Here is a 21,226-nt window from a genome sequence, read left to right as displayed (position 1 = left end):
AGTCATCAGGCCATGTAGTCCTGAGGCATGGTCCTAGGGCTCATGTCCTCATCCGAGAGAAAGAAAGACTCAATTAGTATTTGGTAGTATTGCCTTTGAATTGTTTAACTTAGGTCAAAGGTTTCGAGTAGCCTTCCACAAGCTTTCCACAATAAGTTGGGTGAATTTTGGCCCATTCCTTCTGACAGAGCTGTTGTAACTGAGTCAGGTTTGTAGGCCTCCTTGCTCGCACACACTTTTTCAGTTCTGCCCACAAATTTTCTATAGGATTGAGGTCAGGGCTTTGTGATGGCCTCTCCAATACCTTGACTTTGTTGTCCTTAAGCCATTTTACCACAACTTTGGAAGTATGATTGGGGTCATTGACCATTTGGAAGACCCATTTGCGATTAAGCTTTAACTTCCTGACTGATGTCTTGAGATGTTGCTTCAATATATCCACATGATTTTCCTGCCTCTTGATGCCATCTATTTTGTGAAGTGCACCAGTCCCTCCTGCAGCAAAGCACCCCCACAACATGAAAACTGCCATCTCCGTGCTTCACGGTTGGGATGGTGTTCTTCGGCTTGCAAGCATCCCCCTTTTTCCTCCAAACATAACAATAGTCATTATGGCCAAACAGTTCTATTTTTGTTTCAGCAGACCAGAGGACATTTCTCCAAAAAGTACGATCGTTGTCCCCATGTGCAGTTGCAAACCGTAGTCTGGCTTTTTTATGGCAGTTTTGGAGCAGTGGCTTCTTCCTTGCTGAGCAGCCTTTCAGGTTATGTCGATATAGGACTCGTTTTACTGTGGATATAGATACTTTTGTACCGGTTTCCTCCAGCATCTTCACAGGGTCCTTTGCTGTTGTTCTGGGATTGATTTGCACTTTTCACACCAAAGTATGTTCATCTCTAGGAGACAAAACCCGTCTCCTTCCTGAGCGGTATGACGGCTGCGTGGTCCCATGGTGTTTATACTTGCGTACTATTGTTTGTACAGATGAAAGTGGTACCTTCAGGCGTTTGGAAATTGCTCCCAAGGAGAACCAGACTTGTGGAGGACTACAATTTGTTTCTGAGGTCTTGGCTGACTTCTTTTGATTTTCTCATGATGTTAGGCAAAGAGGCACTTAGTTTGAAGGTAGGCCTTGAAATCCATCCACAGGTACACATCCAATTGACTCAAATGATGTCAATTAGCCTTTCAGAAGCTTCTAAAGCCATGACAACATTTTCTGGAATTTTCCAAGCTGTTTAAAGACAGTCAACTTAGTGTGTGTAAACTTCTGAGACACTGGAATTGTGATCGTGAAATAAGTAAAATAATCTGTCTGTAAACAAATGTTTGGAAAATTACTTGTGTCATGCACAAAGTAAATGTCCTAACCGACTTGCCAAAACTATAGTTGGTTAACAAGAAATTTGTGGAGTGGTTGAAAAACGAGTTTTAATGACTCCAACCTATGTGTATGTAAACTTCCGACTTCAACTGTATATAACATTCTATTGGTTGCAAGAATGTTGTATAATTATTAAAATTGAACAGTTGTAAGTTTTGAAATTAGCATTGTTTTACGTATCAGTTCATAAGCCTTGTGCCATGGAATCAGTACTTTGAAAATCTCTTACAACTATTTTGCAATCTATATGGCACAGCTGTCAATTTTTTGGTCCTTAAATGAAACTGGTCTACTTTTTAATTTATCACAATTTTCTTTAATCAACTTTGGTCTTTAATGCAGGGCCAACAGACAAGTTCCTTACTTTTTCCCCCTTTCACTTGCCTCTTCAATTTTGTGGTAATGCTGCAATTAGTTGGTTGTAATTTTGGGTAGAGCAAACATTTCCATATATTTTTGTTAGCTGCATGTGTGACATAACTCCACCAGTCCTATTTATGATATAATTTACAAAGATTTTTCTGAAAAATATATATTTCTTTATCAATTTAGTATATTTGAGTTTAACCACAATATTTGTTGTATTATTTGTTCTGTCTTTTCTGGTGGATTTAACTGAAATTGCAACCAACGTTCAATGGATTGTTTTCGAAATAGCGATATTTTGGAATAACAATAATACTAATAAAATTATTTAAAAAATAAAATACTAAAATATATATTTTTAATAATAATTCCATCTAACCCTACACTCATCAAAAACCACTACTTTGACCCTATCTGCTCCTACACCATGCCAACAGCCTGGGAGGACAGGACACCACCACTCAACACACCCTGTAACTCTTCTGTAGTCAAATCTCGTATACCAAAATACATCTCTGCAGCTGCCACCCCAACATACACTACCGTTCAAAAGTTTGGGGTCACTTAAAAAATGTCCCTGTTTTTGAAAGAAAATCAAATTTTTGGTCCATTAAAATAACATCAAATTGATCAGAAATACAGTGTAGACATTGTTAATGTTGTAAATGACTATTGTAGCTGGAAACGGCAAATTTGTTATGGAATATCTACATAGGCGTACAGAGGCCCATTATCAGCAACCATCACTCCTGTGTTCCAATGGCACGTTGTGTTAGCTAATCCAAGTTTATCCTTTTAAAAGGCTAATTGATCATTAGAAAACCCTTTTGCAATTATGTTAGCACAGCTGAAAACTGTTATGCTGATAAAGAAGCAATAAAACGGGCCTTCTTTAGACTAGTTGAGTATCTGGAGCATCAGCATTTGTGGGTTCGATTACAGGCTCAAAATGGCCAGAAACAAAGCACTTTCTTATGAAACTCGTCAGTCTATTCTTGTTCTGAGAAATGAAGGCTATTCCATGCGAGAAACTGCCAAGAAACTGGAGATCTCGTACAACGCTGTGTACTACTCCCTTCACAGAACAGCGCAAAATGGCTCTAACCAAAATAGAAAGAGGAGTGGGAGGCCCCGGTGCACAACTGAGCAAGAGGACAAGTACATTAGAGTGTCTAGTTTGAGGAACAGACGCCTCACAAGTCCTCAACTGGCAGCTTCATTAAATGGTACCCGCAAAACACCAGTCTTGGTGTTGCGAGAGGAAATCCAGACTGAGTTGGCGTGCCGAGATGACACCCTCTCCTTGGACGTACTTATTGTGATGGCCATCAGTCTGGATAACCTTCTGCGGGAGCGTCGGTACCACCATCCCCTCTCTCCCTCCTTCATTGACCAATCTGAGTCGGAGGTAGGGGCCACCCGCCTCCCCACGGCTGAGTGACACCGTCAGAGACAGCTGGGGCTCTGTCCCTATTATGGACAGGAGGGGCACCAGCTTCTGCAGAGTCTGATATGTCCCAACCCGGGGTCCACAAGAGCAGAGGGACGGTCCTGTGATAATCCGTCTCCTGGGTATTCCACAATCCTCATTTTCCGCCAAACCCTTTCTAGTATCCATATCACTAGCTGGCTGTATCTACTGCTCTAGTGGACTTCGGTGCCACAGGGAATTTCATTGACCAAGCCCTTGCCTCCTCACTGAACATCCCCTCACATCTGCTCTCCACTCCATTTCAAGTGTTGGATGGTCAACCACTGGGATCCGGGAATGTCACACACATCACAGCACCACTCACCCTCACTGTCGGACCTATGCACCAGGAAAGCCTTCCCTTCCTCATCATCACTGCACCCACGCACAAAGTCATCCTTGGCATCCCGTGGCTTCAATGTCATAACCACACCATCTCCTGGTTGAGAATGAGAATCACCGCCTGGGCACCAGGATGCCGGAGGACCTGCTTTCCCTCACATTGTGGTTCCACATCTGTTGAGAGTCCAGGTAGCGCCCACCAGCCTCCAGCCTATCCCTCCCTTATCGTTGCCCCCCCATGTTTGGGGACGTAGATGTGGACATCTGCCTTGCTCTGGAGAGGGAACCCACGCCCTCTACCTGCCCTCCTGAATGCATCTACGTCCCCTCGAAGATAAGGGATAGGGTGTTGACCAGGGCGCACACTTCCCTCACCACTGGACACCCAGGTATCACTCGCACTATTCACTCCATCTCTGAGAAATACTGGTGGCCCACCCTGTCGGAGGATGTGGCTCACTATATCAACTCATGTTCAGTATAGTCCAAACAAAATCCCCCCGGCACGTTCCAGCAGGGAAGCTCGTTCCCCTTCCAATGCCTCAGTGTCCCTGGTCTCATCTGTCCATTGACTTTGTGACCAATCTCCCCTCCTCTGATGGTTTCACCACCATTCTGGTGGTTGTGGACAGATTTTCAAAATCATGCCGGTTTATTTCTCTCTCTCATGCCGGTTTATTTCTCTCCCTACCTCTCTCCAGGTTGCTGAGGCACTGTTCCAGCAGGTCGTCCGGCACTATGGCCTTCCGAGGACATTGTCTCCGACCGTGGCCCTCACGTCACAGGTATGGAGGGCTTTCATGGAGAAACTGGAGGTCACAGTCAGCCTCACTTCCGGGTACTGGCCTCTGTCCAACGGGCAGGTTGGAGAGGATGAACCGGGAGCTTGGGAGATCCTGAGGAGTCACTGCCCGGACCGGCAGGGGGAGACAACTTCCCTGGGCGGAATACGCCCAAAATTCATTACGTCACTCCTCAACCGGGCTTACTCCCTTCCAGTGTGTCCTGGGTTATCAGCCAGTCCTGGCTCCGTGGACTCCGAGCCAGACCGAAGCCCATGTGGTGGATGAATGGTTCCGGCGCGCAGAAGAAGCTTGGAGTGATGCTCACGTGAGGCTCCAGCGTGCTGTTTGTCGCCACCGCCAGGCGGATCGCCACTGCAGTGAGGCGGCCGTGTTCCTTCCTGATGATCGTGTCTGGCTCTCCACCAGGAACCTCAGACTCCGCCTGCCCTGCAAGAAGCTGAGCCCCCGGTTTGTGGGGCCGTTCAAGGTCCTCCGGAAGGTCAACGAGGTGACTTATAGGTTACAGCTTCCCACTAACTACCGGATCGCACCTTCTTTTCATGTTTCTCTCCTCAGGCCGGTGGTTCCTGGTCCGCAGGCTGAGGCCGTCCCCCACAACACCCCTCCGTCTCCTCTGGACATTGAGGGAGGTCCCACCTATGCTGTCAGATCCCTTCTGGACTCCAGACTGGGAGGGGTACTGTCCAGAGGAGCGGTGTTGGGTTCCGGTGGACAACATTCTAGATCCCAACATCATCTGAGAAGTCCACCTCCGCCGTCCGGACCGGCCCGCTCCTCGCCCTCGGGGCCATCCTCCTGGCCAGCGTTGTCCTGCGGCTGGAGCCACACGTCGGGGGGGTACTGTCAGGTCTACTCCCACTGCCCCTTTCCAGCGCTCGACATCGCCTGTCTACTTAGAGACAATAACGCCTGACGGGAAATGACAACGGAGTGCTATATATAGGGGAGTAATCAGGGAAGTGATAAGGTCCAGGTGTGCCTAATGATGAGGCGCAGGTGTGCATAATGAAGGGTTGTCAGGTGTGTGTGTGTAAGTAGACAGACAATGCTCTCATGTCCAGACGCTTCTCTTGTTTTTCTATTATTACGTGTTAATTTATATTAAACTCTCCAACTGCACCTGCTTCCTAATGCCCAGCATCTCCATTACAGATATAAGGTACGGCGGAAGTTTATGCTGGAGGGCTTAATAAACAAAAAGATTGCAACCTTGCTTACTACTGTTTCTCATTTTAGTTTTGGGGACACTTGAGCACAACTTTAGGCTACAGAATATTACTTTCTCTTTCCCCGTTTGAGAGTTTTTTAAATGTCGAGACAAGGTTAAGTAATCTCAGAGATAATGGAATTTTATTGCATCACAATTATATGGAAATCTCTGGATAATTACATGATTCCTAACAATTTATCATGGGAAATAGAGGGACATTTTGGGGGAAATTAATACACAGTTTTGTAGCTGACGAATGAGCTTTTCCCCGACAAGCTGCTTAGCGTCTGACCACCCTGTGTCCTGTTAAGTGGTATGTAGCGCTGCAATCTGTGCAGTGACATAGGACTGCTGTAGCAAATGGCAGCTCAAGTGTCTTGCCCAACACCAGATATTCTTATGTCTCCTCACAATGTGTCATGCCCATCACAACAACCGAACCGCCCAGGCCCAACTCACGCAAGCTCTTATATGGTCTTTCTACATCCGTGAGAGCAAAGGAAAGGTAGAAAGGAAACCGAATGATGCTATGTTTCCGTTTCAAAAACATGATCCTCTCAGACAGTCTGGTTTTGTGCCACCACTGCCACGTGCACATATTCTACATGTCTACCACACCATCATGATGCTAAATTATAATTGACATTTGGCTTTAAAAGTTTCTGCATCATGTTTCCAATGTCCTTGGTGACCCCATCCTAGGCTTGATGCCCAAAACATGACAAAATGACAAATGTTTTTTGGGTTTAGTGGGCATTTCACCGTTTGAAATGTTAGTGTTGAATGTATGTGTGCATACATACACGCATGTGTGCGTCAGGGTGTGTGCGTCCATCTGCATTTGTACGAGTGTGTATGTGTGTGCACATGTGACAACTGCCGTGATAGACAGGTGCTAGTCTGTCTCATGGGGTCTTGAGCCGCAGAAAGGCTATCACATACTCCCAGCATTCCCTGGTGCTTTAATGTGGAGCCTCACTGGAATGCTGTTCATTGTTAACAGAGATTTCAAATGTAAAGATTGCAGGGAGGCGCACTGCCATGGCTAGCCACACAGAGCCACTGTGTTCCATGTCTCTTATTCTATAGGCACGCTCCCTGAGGCCATCGGAAGAACACATTTTCAGTTTATTATGGGACTCTGTATTGAAAGAAATTCACAGGTTAACACATATCATGCACATCATCACAGTGCTTTTGTACACATACTACGAAGGTCTTCACAGTCACCCACAAACTTTTTCCTGCCAGTTTTGGGATAATTTACAATTTATACTATCCGAAATCCTCGAAAAATGTTCAATGACTTGTGCAAGAGTAGTCTATGCCAAACAAACTACTCACCTGTCTCCGCACCAAACAACTTACCAGGGATAAAACAACTCACTCAGACACTTGCTACAGCTTTCCATTTATATTTTATATGAAGCAAGGACCCAGTGGCTAGGTTAGAGAAATACAAACTAATGAAATGTAATCATTGTTTTATCCTTGTATTAATAGGTACATTTCCATCTGTTTGTTTTAGCCGCTGTTGACCCAAGGCCTTGTTAACCCTGTCTGTCCTGCCTGGGCTTACCGTGTGGCAGCAGAAGGATTGAATGTGGAATAGCTCTGGTATTCTGTAGTCAGATTTTTTTTTTTTAAGTATGTAATGTTTATGTGAGCGTGTCTATTGTTCTGGACTGTGGGGGGGCGGGGGGTTGAGGCATGCCGCTGTCACAGCATGCTCCAAAATAGAAGGACAGCTGTGGGTGCCCATATTAGAGAGGGAGAGTGGCTGGCTGGCTGGCTGGCTGGCTGGGAGGAGCAGTCATGGGAGGCAGGCAGTGGGGATCTGAGGCCAGGACTCAGCACACCCTAATCTTAGATAGGCCGGCCCTTGGCTGGAGCTTTAGGAATAATGCCATTGGAATGGTACTGTATCTCCACCAGCCGAGTCATGAAAAGACTGATTAGCTCATGTTATTGCTGCCTCTGAGAGAGTTGGGGATGTTGTGGGGGTAGTGACAGTGGGAGATTAAAACCAGGAATGGAAGGTGGCATTAGCTAGAGTCTGCCCTCTCTGCATATATGGGTCTCTATCTCTGTAGCTGATGACTGATGGGAGTCTTTTGAGGCTGGAAGGGTCTTACTTGCTGTCAATTAAAGATCAGGAAACATTTCAAACTAAAACTTATAAATTGCATCAACATCAGGGCAAAGCCAGGGGATGCTAGCACATAGGGGTCCTCTGGCCTCAAGCTCCTGCTTGGCTCATCAATCAAAAACAGACTAGATTAACTGTAGGTTGTGTTTCCATTGGCACAAGGAAAGGATTCATTAACAGGTATTAGTATTGGTGATTGTTCATGTTGCTGCTGTGTGAAAGTGGATGTACTAGGCCCCACCATGGCCTGTTTCCTGGATCAGCACTTTAGCTTAGCAAAGAGGTATGTGCTGCGTATGGCCAACTAGAGCAACTGTAATCTATGAGCAGAAATACAAAATCCATTCCTGGAATTCTTGACCAGTAGTATTCCCAGATGTTCACCCTGGCTACCTAAAAGGAGACCATTGTATCTGTAGCAAAAAATTACTTACAGTGAGGGAAAAAAGTATTTGATCCCCTGCTGATTTTGTACGTTTGCCCACTGACAAAGAAATGATCAGTCTATAATTGTAACGGCTGTCTTTGTGAAGAGAGGACCAAGGCGCAGCGGGTTGCGTGCTCAACATTATAATTTAATAAATGTGAACACGCGTTGCTTCCTCCACTCCAGGTGCTGCTCCCTATAGTCCACCCGTAATTCCCTTTGCTCCTTTCTCCGCTGCTTGGTCCATTTTTGGTGGGTAGTTCTGTAACGGCTGTCTTCGTGAAGAGAGGACCAAGGTGCAGCGGGTTGCGTGCTCAACATTATAATTTATTAAATGTGAACACCAAAAAACAATAAACAACGCAACAACGACAGGAAACCGTTTTGCAGGCTACACCAATGCAATGCAAAAACAACTACCCACAATTAACAAACAAAACACATCCCTATATATAGGACTCTCAAAGGCAACTACAAACACCTGCCTTCAATTGAGAGTCCAACACCCAATTACCTAACATAGAAAATACTAAACTAGAAAGAACACAGAAATACAAAAACATAGAACATAACCCAGAAATAATCAATCAAACACCCTTCTAAACAAACCACCACCCCGAACCACATAAGTCAAATACCCTCTGCCACGTCCTGACCAAACTACAATCACAAATAACCCCTATACTGGTCAGGACGTGAGAATAATTTTAATGGTAGGTTTATTTGAACAGTGAGAGACAGAATAACAACAAAAAAAATCCAGAAAAACGCATGTCAAAAATGTTAGAAATTGATTAGCATTTTAATGAGGGAAATAAGTATTTGACCCCATCTCAATCGGAAAGGTTTCTGGCTCCCAGGTGTCTTTTATACAGGTAACGAGCTGAGATTAGGAGCACACTGTTAAAGGGAGTGCTCCTAATCTCAGTTTGTTACCTGTATAAAAGACACCTGTCCACAGAAGCAATCAATCAATCAGATTCCAAACTCTCCACCATGGCCAAGACCAAAGAGCTCTCCAAGGATGTCAGGGACAAGATTGTAGACCTACACAAGGCTGGAATGGGCTACAAGACCATCGCCAAGCAGCTTGGTGAGAAGGTGACAACAGTTGGTGCGATTATTCGCAAATGGAAGAAACACAAAAGAACTGTCAATCTCCGTCGGCCTGGGGCTCCATGCAAGATCTCACCTCGTGGAGTTGCAATGATCATGAGAACGGTGAGGAATCAGCCCAGAACTACACGGGAGGATCTTGTCAATGATCTCAAGGCAGCTGGGACCATAGTCACCAAGAAAACAATTGGTAACACACTACGCCGTGAAGGACTGAAATCCTACAGCGCTCGCAAGGTCCCCCTGCTCAAGAAAGCACATATACATGCCCGTCTGAAGTTTGCCAATGAACATCTGAATGATTCAGAGGACAACTGGGTGAAAATGTTGTGGTCAGATGAGACCAAAATGGAGCTCTTCGGCATCAACTCAACTCGCCGTGTTTTAAGGAGGAGGAATGCTGCCTATGACCCCAAGAACACCATCCCCACCGTCAAACATGGAGGTGGAAACATTATGCTTTGGGGGTGTTTTTCTGCTAAGGGGACAGGACAACTTCACCGCATCAAAGGGACGATGGACAGGGCCATGTACCGTCAAATCTTGGGTGAGAACCTCCTTCCCTCAGCCAGGGCATTGAAAATGGGTCGTGTATGGGTATTCCAGCATGACAATGACCCAAAACACACGGCCAAGGTAACAAAGGAGGGGCTCAAGAAGAAGCACATTAAGGTCCTGGAGTGGCCTAGCCAGTCTCTAGACCTTAATCCCATAGAAAATCTGTGGAGGGAGCTGAAGGTTCGAGTTTCCAAACGTCAGCCTCGAAACCTTAATAACTTGGGGAAGATCTGCAAAGAGGAGTGGGACAAAATCCCTCCTGAGATGTATGCAAACCTGGTGGCCAACTACAAGAAACGTCTGACCTCTGATTGCCAACAAGGGTTTTCCCACCAAGTACTAAGTCATGTTTTGCAGAGGGTTCAAATACTTATTTCCCTCATTAAAATGCAAATCAATTTCTAACATTTTTGACATGTGTTTTTCTGGATTTTTTGTTGTTGTTATTCTGTCTCTCACTGTTCAAATAAACCTACCATTAAAATTATAGACTGATAATTTCTTTGTCAGTGGGCAAACGTACAAAATCAGCAGGGGATCAAATACTTTTCCCCCTCACTGTAATAGACAAAGTAAAAGTTCAAACTGACACACACAAAAAAGTCCATACTTGAAAATCTCCCAGTCTGCTTTGCTAGTGACACAGAACATAAGACAGTCCCCTCATCTGAAGCACTCAACTCTTGTAGAATAGAGCTGATAGAAGTGGCCTGTATCTAATCAATGTGCTTTCGAATTGTGCATTCAAATAAGATGGTAATTTCTCTGTGTTGGTGGGAACTGAGGGTTCAATTGACTTTATCGTCTATTATGATGGAATAATCAATCAATGTGTATTTAGAGGTTGACGTATATCCACTTCATTTTCTTTAGTAGTTGTGTGTCGGCCAGGCAGGGGGTTCTAGTGCCCTTCATGGCAGCATCCTACCTCTTTAACTGTGAGCCCTATGTCAGACTGAGGAATGTGGGCTATTGAGAACAGGAGTTGTATTCCGGTCTATTTCTGGATGCTGTGCTCTGGCCTGTGAACACAAGGTCACTTATCTCCTCTTTTGTTCTCAAGGTCGTGAAAGGGCTTATCCACAACCCTGACAATCAGCCTCTGACCTAAATAACGCAAACACAATCAAACCCAACTACCCTTATATGGAAGGAAATACGATATAAAGTAAGTAATACTACCTCTGAGACTTTTGCACTCATTTTGTAGCTATGGCTTAGTAGTGGAACAGGTGGAACAGGTATCCTAGATATTTCTATAGGTTCCTTTCTGTCTGGTGCGTGACTTGTTGACATTGTATAAAGTGTACATAGGTGTACTGTACAAGGGCACTGCTTGTTTAAAAAAAAAAAATATATATATATATATATATATATATATATATATATATATATATATTTGAGAACAAGTTCTCATTTACAACTGCGACCTGGCCAAGAATAAAGCAAAGCAGTTCGACATATACAACACAGAGTTACACATGGAATAAACAAAACATACAGTCAATAATACAGTTGAAGAAAATCTATATACCGTGTGTGCAAATGAGGTAAGATAAGGGAGGTAAGGCAATAAATAGGCCATGGTGGAGAATTAATTACAATATACCAATTAGACACTGGAGTGATTGATGTGCAGAAGATGAATGTGCAAGTAGATATACTGGGGTGCAAAGGAGAAAAATAAATAAATACAGTATGGGGATGAGGTAGTTGGATGGGCTATTTGCAGATGAGCTATGTACAGGTGCAGTGATCTGTGAGCTGGTCTGACAGCTGGTGCTTAAAGCTAGTGAGGGAGATATGAGTCTCCAGCTTCAGTGATTTTTGCAGTTCGTTCCAGTCATTGGCAGCAGAGAACTGGAAGGAAAGGCGGCCAAAGAGGAATTGGCCTTGGGGGTGACTAGTGAGATATACCTGCTGGAGCGCGTGCTATGGTGGGTGCTCCTATGGTGACCAGTTAGCTGAGATAAGGCGGGGCTTTACCTAGCAGAGACTTGTAGATGACCTGGAGCCAGTGGGTTTGGCGACGAGTATGAAGCGAGGGCCAGCCAACGAGAGCGTACAGGTCGCAGTAGTGGGTAGTATATGGGGCTTTGTTAACCATATCCAGACCAATAGGACCATAAAGAAACAGTCACTTCAAAGAGTTGGCATCCTGTCACACCATTTTACCCACCTGCTGTTGATTAAAGATAAACATATTTTCTCTTTTGGAGGATGGTAGGCACACTGAGATCAAATGTCTAGGAAAGAACCGTTCACCTGGAATCTGTTAGTTGAGTTTACAGTAATTAACAAGCTCCTTAAGTGCTGATAGGCAGATATGTTTGGAAGCACTCCAACCAGTGGTGAAAAAGTGCCTAATTGTCATACTTGAGTAAAAGTATTAGATACCTTAATAGAAAGTTACTTGAAGTAAAAGTGAAAGTCACCCAGTAAAATTCTACTTGAGTAAAATTCTAAAAGTATTTGGTTCTAAATATACTTAAGTATCAAAAGTAAAAGTAGTATAAAGTATAAATAATTTTGAATTTTCTTCTTTTAAACAAAGCAGACAGCACCATTTTCTTGTTTTTAAAATGTATGGATGGCCAGTGGCACACTCCAACACTCAGACATAATTTACAAAAGATGTGTTTGTGTTTATTGAGTCCGCCAGATTAGAGGTAGAAGGGATGACCATGTGTTGTCTTGATAAGTGCGTGAATTTGTCAATTTTCCTGTCCTGCAACGCATTCAAAATGTAACGAGTACTTTTGGTTGTCAGGTAAAATGTATGGAGTAAAAAGTACATTATTTTCTTTAGGAAGGTAGTGAAGTAAAAGTAAAAGTTGTCAAATATAAATAGTCAAGATACAGATACCCAAAAAAACGACTTACGTAGTACTTTAAAGTAATTCTACTTTACCCCACTGACTCCAACCCACCATATCCCCACCCTGCAAACTCCCACTGGCTCAGTTTTTCCCCATCTATTTTCACACGCCTATGTCCAACATTCCAGTCATCCCCCCTTTCATTGACATATAACCTTGTCCATTCCTATTTGAAAACCAAATGGTATCATTATAAATTGTCTTTATTGTACAGATTTGATTTAAAAAATATGTATGCCACTTGTAGTCCAGGTCAATCACTATATGAGTTAGTGGTAAACCTTAATCTCTAACATGGAACATCTTGACAAGCTATATTTTCTAATTGCTACAACAGTCACAGTCAACTACTGAAGCTCATGCCAATTACATTGTGCACCAGGCAGGAACACTGAACTCCCTGACCCACCGGACACATTTCAGCGCGTCATTGGATTTAGCGAAAGGTTGGGTGTTACAAAATACGTCAATTCCCTTACTTTGATCACTTTTTTCAAATATTTTTTCTACGTTGATTCAATGTCATCACATTAATTTTTTGGGTGTCGAAATGACGTGGAAACAACCTTGATTCAACCACTTTTTGCACAGATGGGGCCTTCTGCACATTCAGATTCAAGTGTGTTCCATAGTCAGATCGTATTATGTTTCTGATAAAAACAAACAAATAGAATGAAAACATTATGTTTCATGGCATGGACGGAAAAGAACACCGCTGTTCCAATTGATTTTACAGCGTAAACGTGCACATCTTCTGCACATTGAGATGACTATGTACAGTTTATGATTGACAGAATGCAGTCAAACATTGACGTAATCCTCTGTAAAACAATGCCGTTTTAAAAATAACTGGCCTACTGTAGGTTTGAGAAGAGATAAAAATGCAGATTGCTATTCGTGACCGTCCGTGCACACGGTCCGGGCCAATAGGCTGCTGAGGAAGGGAACACATGGGGATGTCTGACATAGCTCCGCTAACCCTGACCTTGAGGAGGACAATAAAAGAGACTTTAGCTCACTAGCTCAACGTTAACAGTGCGTTCAACGGTTAGTATACCAGATGCACCAACTAACCATCATTTTATAATAATAGGCCTATTGATAATCACATTTTCCAATTCAAATCGGCTCCGGCAGTTTTGAGCATGTCTTCAATGTGTTTAAGTTGTTACTCTTATTCATTGTAGGTGCGTTGGTGCTGGTTTTTTTCCTGCGGAGTTGTCACCATGTCTCGCTTTAATGAAACTAAAGATTTCGGGGATGCAGCCTCGTTCCTACGTCTCACCAATTTGGAGGCTTTGGCCGCCAGGACCCTGGCTTTTGATGGTAGGGTAACTGTCAGAAATGCACATCAGTTCAACGATTGTATTTGTCATGCCATACACTACTATCTATGGACAAAAAACATATGGAAGCAGACCATGAGATTTTCTACAGTTTTGCAAGTTTTGGTGGTACACATTTTTTGTAAATGTTCTGCCCCTCTAAATGCCCATAAACTTTCTATTATTTTGCTCAGGTACAAAACGAGTCTGGATCCCAGATGAGAAGGAGGCTTACATCGAGGTGGAAGTCAAAGAACTGGATGGTGACAAAGCCACTGTGGAGACCAAAGATGGAAGGGTTGGTAGGCTAGTTGTTGCGGTTGAATACAATATAATAATACAAGGATAATTTGAGCACTTGTCTTGTAGTTAATATGGCAGAAAGGGATATCATAATACTGACTTCTCTTCAACACTTGTTGAAACTGACCTCATTAAGTCCATGATATACAGTAGCTAAATCCAAATATACTTCTCTTTGTTCTGAAGTGCACAGACTGTTATATATTTGTTCATTTAATAGATTTGCAGACCTAATAGAATGTATATGAAATGTTAGTACCAAAAGTTGAATATGATGTGGTACAGTAGTGCTTTAAGTCCCTTGAATTAAGTGATATATCATCACCTACCTACTGTATGAATTGACTATAGACTTACACTTGTTTTCCCCCCCTCTCTTTCAAAGACTTTGGTTGTGAAAGAGGATGACATTCAGCAGACAAACCCTCCGAAATTTGACATGATTGAGGACATGGCCATGCTGACCAACCTCAATGAAGCCTCTGTGCTTTTCAACCTCACCAGGCGCTACAGTATGTGGATGATCTATGTGAGTCGCGGTTCTGTACATCACACCATAGAGGGGAGAATAAACTGAGGCTATTCTGAACCAGTGAGACTCTCCCTGTGTCTCACAGTCTATATGTGGCCTATTTATTTTTGAGTTTCACGATACTTTTACCGTTTATTTATTTAATTTCCTTTCTGTTTAACTCTCTCTCCTTGTCTATATCTCTCTCACACAACCAATTTGTCTGTCATCTTTCTTTCTCTCTCATCAGACCTACTCTGGGTTGTTCTGTGTGACAATCAACCCATATAAGTATCTTCCCGTCTATTCGTCTGATGTGATCGCTGCCTACAAAGGCAAGAGGCGCAATGAGACCCCGCCCCATATCTACGCCATCGCTGACAACGCCTACAATGATATGTTGCGCAGTAAGTCTTAACCAATACAGTCTTTGGTCTCAATACACACTCTAAACATAGAAGCTGTGTCATGTTGGAATTAAGAATCCATGTTCTACATTTAGATCAAATATGTTCAGTGCTTACACAATGGCTAAAAATACTTATTTTTCTGCTAACTCTGGGCAATATGTTCTCTTAATAGATTGTGAGAATCAATCCATGCTCATCACGTAAGTCAAAGGCCTGCTCTATTCTAACGCAGCCACTAGATTGACACGCCTGTATTTGTTTTCAAATAACTGAAAAATGTGTTTTCTAGAAATGTGTATTAATTCTAATCAATTGTTACAATTCATCCTCCAAAGCATTTAGTTGGTGCTTATTATTTAGGTTTCGACTTCCCTTCCAAGGACCTCTTGCATTACAGTATTTACTGTGCTGATGGAAACAGTTCATTTTTGTCACTCTTGTCAGAGTGAGGTACATACATTTTTCATTATAATTATGTTGATTTTTTTCAAATACATTTTTGTCTACCACTCCCAGCGGAGAATCCGGTGCTGGCAAAACAGTCAACACGAAACGTGTAATTCAGTATTTTGCCATTGTAGCAGCCCTGGGTGATGCAGCCAAGAAAGGAGTAAGGCAGAGAGCTTCCCAGATTTGAACATTCCCACCCTTTTTCATCTTTCATTCATTTTTGCATTATTTTTTTTTGGACAGGCTTGTTATATTTGGACTATTTGATAACTACTGGTTGTGTGTATTTTACCTGTAGGTAGCCTAAAGTTTCCCCCCTGGCTTTCCCTGGTTTGCAAACCAAATAGTTACCTTTGCCGTTTGTCTCCCTGATCATGCAGACTTCCTTGTCCCAAAACATGCCTGTTTTTTGTAATCCCTTTTTATTCCATCCTTTTCGCCCTACTTTATCCAGTTACTTTTTGCAACTGTCTTTTTATTTTACCATCTAAGTTGATACCCCATTTTGTTTTTTGACTTTTACCCAGATGTGTTTTTATCCTCCTTCCATCATCGTGTTACACATTATTCCTATTTGGAAGTCCATTTCTCCCCCTCTAATACATTATCTCTTCACATGACAATCAGTGAGAAAAATCACCTTGTGCTTTCCTTAAAATCATGTTGCCATCCTTACAGCAATTGGCATCAAGTCAAACATCTTTTACTTCCCCAGGGTACCTTAGAGGACCAGATCATTGCGGCTAACCCAGCCATGGAGGCTTTTGGTAATGCCAAAACACTGAGGAACGACAACTCCTCCCGATTTGTGAGTGTCATATCATTTATCACTACACAGATTGACTCAACATCAGAGTAGAATGGATAAGAATGTGTGTTTGTGTTATGAATCTCTCTCATCTCTCTCGACTTAGGGCAAGTTCATCAGGATCCACTTCGGTCCTACAGGGAAACTGGCCTCTGCTGATATTGACATATGTAAGCTGTCTGACATCACACCATGTAGAATTTAGTTTTTCACATCCAACAATTGTCACATCCAACAGTTTTCCTCCAGGCCAATGCAAACCTCCTCTGCACTGTCACCGTTTGTAGATCTTCTGGAGAAGTCCAGAGTAGTCTTTCAGCAGCCTGAAGAGAGGAGCTACCATATCTACTACCAGATTTTATCTCACAAGAAACCAGAGCTTCAAGGTATTGGAAGGCTACAACCAAAGATCACAGCCAAGGGCATATTTAGCAATGGATACATTAAATGAGAAAATATCTATCCCAATAGTTTTATCAGTTCAGAGTTCTCCAAGTGTCCCATGCCTTTAACATGATGTCTTCTCCTTGATCTTCCAGACATTTTGTTGATTTCCACCAATCCCTTCGACTACCACTTTTGCTCCCAGGGTGTGACAAAAGTTGAGAACATGAATGATGAAGAGGAACTGTTGGCCACAGATGTAAGCTCTGCCTCTTTCTACGAATGCTCTTTCCTTCCCTCTGTATGTTGAGTTCCATCTCTATTGTGTCTCTCTATCCTGTCTGTTTTCTCCTAACTCTCCCTCTCCCTCCCTGACCCCTCCCTCAGCATGCTATGGACAGTCTGGGCTTCACTCCTGAGGAGAAGTATGGCTGCTATAAAATAGTGGGGGCCATCATGCACTTTGGCAACATGAAGTTCAAGACGGTTCAGAGAGAGGAGCAAGCAGAGGCTGACGGCACTGAAAGTGAGTCCCCAATTCCATTTACTTAATGAAAAATGAATAGAATATATTTACTCTTAACAGTGTCAATATAAAACACCACCCAATACACACAGTGTGTATGTATGTGCTTTGCTCTTCAGGTGCTGACAAAGCCTCCTACCTGATGGGGATCAGTTCAGCTGACCTCGTCAAAGGACTGCTGCACCCTCGGGTCAAAGTGGGGAACGAGTACATCATCAAGGGCCAGACTGTTGAGCAGGTGAGCTCTCTTTCTCTGTCTCTGTAGAACCAGAAGGTATTATGGACTTAAAGCAAATATTATTCACGTTGCCAATATTGTTTTCCGAGTCTGTGATATATGGTAACAGCTATTTCTTTCCTTTGTGCAGGTGAACTATTCAGTTGGAGCTCTAGCCAAATCAACCTACGACCGCATGTTCAAGTGGATGGTGGGCCGGATTAACAAGAGCCTCTACACGGCACTGCCTCGCCAGTTCTTCATCGGTGTGCTGGACATTGCAGGGTTTGAGATCTTCGCGGTAGGCCTACACATTATAAAGCCTGCTTCTGACCAAACTCTGCATGATTTGATATGGTCTTTCTCCAGACTGTTTCAACTCATAAACCTATCCTTCTTTTCTACTCCCCCCCTCCCCATCTCTCCGTTCAAGTTAAACAGCTTTGAGCAGCTGTGTATCAACTTTACCAATGAGAAACTGCAACAGTATTTCAACCACCACATGTTCATCCTGGAGCAGGAGGAGTATAAGAGGGAGGGTATTGTCTGGACCTTTATAGACTTCGGCCTGGATCTACAAGCCTGTATCAACCTCATAGAGAAGGTATGTGTCTGTTGTCTCAGCCATTCAAATAAGGGGCTAGAGCTGAAGGATGTTCCGATGTTGGGGGGGTTGTATATGTGTGTGATATTATACTGTTTGTGTGTTTCCTGCAGTCCATGGGCATACTGTCCATCCTGGAGGAAGAATGCATGTTTCCAAAGGCCACTGATGTCAGCTTTAAGACCAAGCTGTATGACAACCACGTGGGCAAGTCTCCCAACTTCCTCAAGCCACGGCTTGACAAGAAACGCAAATATGAGACCCACTTTGAGCTGGTGCACTATGCTGGAGTGGTACGTGTTCCAGTCTGTGCTGTTGTGTGTGTGGAATGGGTGTGTTTCTACACACGGTTCATTTGAAACATTTACATTTCAAACAAATCTATTGGATGTCATCATTGACCCTCCGTCTCTCTCCACCCCTCTCCAGGTACCATACAACATCAGTGGATGGCTGGACAAAAACAAAGACCCCTTAAATGAGACAATAGTCAGCTGCTTCCAGAAGTCATCTAATAAACTGTTGGCAAGCCTCTTTGAGAACTTCATCAGTAGTGATGCAGGTAACTTTTCAACTTTATATCTTCACATATTTGAACGTGAAACTACAGTAAATGGGGAAATGAAGTCCTCATGATCCATGGTTTGATCTTCCAGCTGCTGATACAAAGACTGAGGCCAAAGGAAAGAGGAAGAAAGGGGGCTCCTTCCAGACCGTGTCACAGCTTCACAAGGTGTGTAAGAGTGAGGTAGAGACAGACGGGCATTACAAGAGAGTGTGTCTAAGTGTCGTATTGTTCAGTCAAGATCAGAAGAAGGGAATGTGTTGTTTTCCTGAAGTCACGGTTGTTAAGTTCATGTTTTAAGTATCCCTATATTTCTGTTATTACGGGGCTATCACTCGGTCAAGAGTGCGGCTGCGCAGGAAGTTAGTTCGTGGATGGACCTAGCCGTGAGTGTAATGGCTACCTTGTAGTGTGTTCATACAGTATAGTAAACTTTGTTAAACTGGAACCTTGTCGTTGTGTCATTTTGAGTTAACAACGGTGACGTGCCTGAGTTAAGAGGGAAGTAGTTAAGACTTGCAGTGATGTTTAGGTAACTCAACTCATGAACATCACTTTAAGTCTGTGCTACCTCCACTCTTTCATGCCTCTGACTGAGAACGAGGATGAGGTAAGACACACCTTGGAGAAGAGCACCCTCACTTCCTTAATGTAGTGTTCCCTCAACACATTGTTGTTTTAGGTGAGGTACAGGATTATATCAAAAGGATTTGTGGGATTTATCAACTAAGACACTTTTACTTGCTGATTGAATTCTAAATCATATCCACTTTCTGCTAATCTGCCCATTTGCAGGAAAATCTGAACAAACTGATGGGCAACCTACGCAGCACCCAGCCTCACTTTGTGCGATGCATTATTCCCAATGAGTCAAAGACTCCAGGTAATGGATTATAACATATCTAAAGCTTTAATACACCTGACTTCACCGTTGGCTCCATCTCTGCTGCTAGGTGTCTCAGTGCTGTAAGATTGATTCTTTCTGTCCTCTTTATCCCAGGGGGCTTGGACCCATTCCAGGTCCTCCACCAGTTACGGTGTAATGGAGTACTGGAGGGAATCCGTATCTGCAGGAAGGGCTTCCCTAACCGGATCCTATATGCTGAGTTCAAACAACGGTGGGCACAGCACCTCTCTGGACAATGTTGAACTTTAACATACAGAGACACAAAGGCTGTATTTAGACATGCAGCCTAATTCTGATCTTTTTGTAACTAATAGTTTTTTGGACCAATCAGATCAGCTCTGAAAAAGACCTGATGTGAAAAGATCTGATGTGATTGGTCAAAAGACCAATTTGTGGGAGAAAAAAAAAATCCGAATTGGACTACCATTGTGAACGCAGAAGAACACGTGTGGGCCGTCTCGTTGTCAAAATGGCAATAATGTGCAGAATAAATGACTTTCTTTGTCTTCCCTGCTGTGTGTTCTGTCCTGTGCAGCTATCGTATCCTGAACCCCATGGCGATCCCAGAGGACTCCTTTGTGGACAGCAGGAAGGCTGTGGAGAAGCTGCTGGGCTCCCTGGACATAGACCACACCCAGTACAAGTTTGGAATCACCAAGGTGGATACTGTATGACTGGCAGTAGTGCACCTGGATGAGTTTGCAGCTGAGAGATACCCTTGTGTTTTGAGATTTCATCTCCAGGTGTCCCTTGTGTTGGGGCTGAAACTTATAGTATGGCCACTCCTCATCGGTTGTTGACAGAAACAGACAGTATGTTCATGTGTATTGGAGCAGACTTAGAGAGATCCACTATAACTGACAGTATGGTCTGGGTGTCCTCAGGTGTTTTTCAAGGCAGGGCTGCTGGGCCTGCTGGAGGACATGAGGGATGAAAGGCTATCGGAGATCCTTACCATGCTGCAGGCTATGCTGCGGGGCAAACTCATGAGGATGGAGAGACGCGATATGATGGACAAGAGGTAGGGAACACAGGTCAGGCGGCTCCACTGGGACTGCTGTTTGACAAGGTTATTTAGTAGTGTTTTGTATGGGGACTGTGTGGGTTAGTGTGTGTATTTGCCCTCAGGTTTGTCGGTATGTACCTGGCATGCGTGGAGTGTGGCGAGCGTGTGTCAGCACTTGCTTGCTTTACATTGTGTGTGTGTGTGTGTGTGTGTGTGTGTGTGTGTGTGTGTGTGTGTGTGTGTGTGTGTGTGTGTGTGTGTGTGTGTGTGTGTGTGTGTGTGTGTGTGTGTGTGTGTGTGTGTGTGTGTGTGTGTGTGTGTGTGTGTGTGTGTGTGTGTGTGTGTGTGTGTGTGTGTGTGTGTGTGGTCCTGGTGGAAATAGCCCGTTATAACCTCCGGGTGCAAATGGTGCTTACAAAAACAGGAGGGGTTGACACATGGCCCTTAAAGATCAGTAACAGCAGCTGTCATGTCCTCCAGCCCAGCCTCGTATTAATAATA

The 21,226-nt window shown here is 43.6% G+C and overlaps 1 protein-coding gene across 4 annotated transcripts in view; it reads left to right on the top strand.

Annotated features, from left to right (window-relative positions):
* The first annotated feature begins 13,763 nt into the window (after positions 1 to 13,763).
* Positions 13,764 to 21,226, top strand: part of LOC106572076 (myosin-1) — a 16,655-nt gene continuing 9,192 nt past the window's right edge. The window contains exons 1-21 of one of the 4 annotated variants that reach the window (XM_014145877.3): positions 13,764 to 14,035; positions 14,229 to 14,332; positions 14,723 to 14,866; positions 15,099 to 15,255; positions 15,431 to 15,458; positions 15,775 to 15,868; positions 16,424 to 16,516; positions 16,623 to 16,686; positions 16,804 to 16,902; positions 17,056 to 17,159; positions 17,288 to 17,426; positions 17,546 to 17,664; positions 17,795 to 17,944; positions 18,077 to 18,247; positions 18,361 to 18,540; positions 18,677 to 18,809; positions 18,904 to 18,980; positions 19,608 to 19,695; positions 19,813 to 19,930; positions 20,255 to 20,378; positions 20,604 to 20,740. In XM_014145877.3, coding sequence (XP_014001352.3) covers positions 13,936 to 14,035; positions 14,229 to 14,332; positions 14,723 to 14,866; positions 15,099 to 15,255; positions 15,431 to 15,458; positions 15,775 to 15,868; positions 16,424 to 16,516; positions 16,623 to 16,686; positions 16,804 to 16,902; positions 17,056 to 17,159; positions 17,288 to 17,426; positions 17,546 to 17,664; positions 17,795 to 17,944; positions 18,077 to 18,247; positions 18,361 to 18,540; positions 18,677 to 18,809; positions 18,904 to 18,980; positions 19,608 to 19,695; positions 19,813 to 19,930; positions 20,255 to 20,378; positions 20,604 to 20,740 — 2,423 coding nt within the window. In that variant the 5' untranslated portion in view covers positions 13,764 to 13,935. Of the gene's footprint in view, positions 14,036 to 14,228; positions 14,333 to 14,722; positions 14,867 to 15,098; positions 15,256 to 15,430; positions 15,459 to 15,774; positions 15,869 to 15,907; positions 16,517 to 16,622; positions 16,687 to 16,803; positions 16,903 to 17,055; positions 17,160 to 17,287; positions 17,427 to 17,545; positions 17,665 to 17,794; positions 17,945 to 18,076; positions 18,248 to 18,360; positions 18,541 to 18,676; positions 18,810 to 18,903; positions 18,981 to 19,607; positions 19,696 to 19,812; positions 19,931 to 20,254; positions 20,379 to 20,603; positions 20,741 to 21,226 lie in introns of those variants that run through there. The other 3 variants (XM_082962084.1, XM_082962086.1, XM_082962085.1) reach the window with 3 other exon arrangements.

The sequence above is a fragment of the Salmo salar genome, chromosome 15 (assembly GCF_965601325.2).
Source record: "Salmo salar chromosome 15, fSalSal1, whole genome shotgun sequence".
NCBI lineage: Eukaryota > Metazoa > Chordata > Actinopteri > Salmoniformes > Salmonidae > Salmo > Salmo salar.
This window is presented reverse-complemented; position numbering and strand designations above follow the sequence as displayed.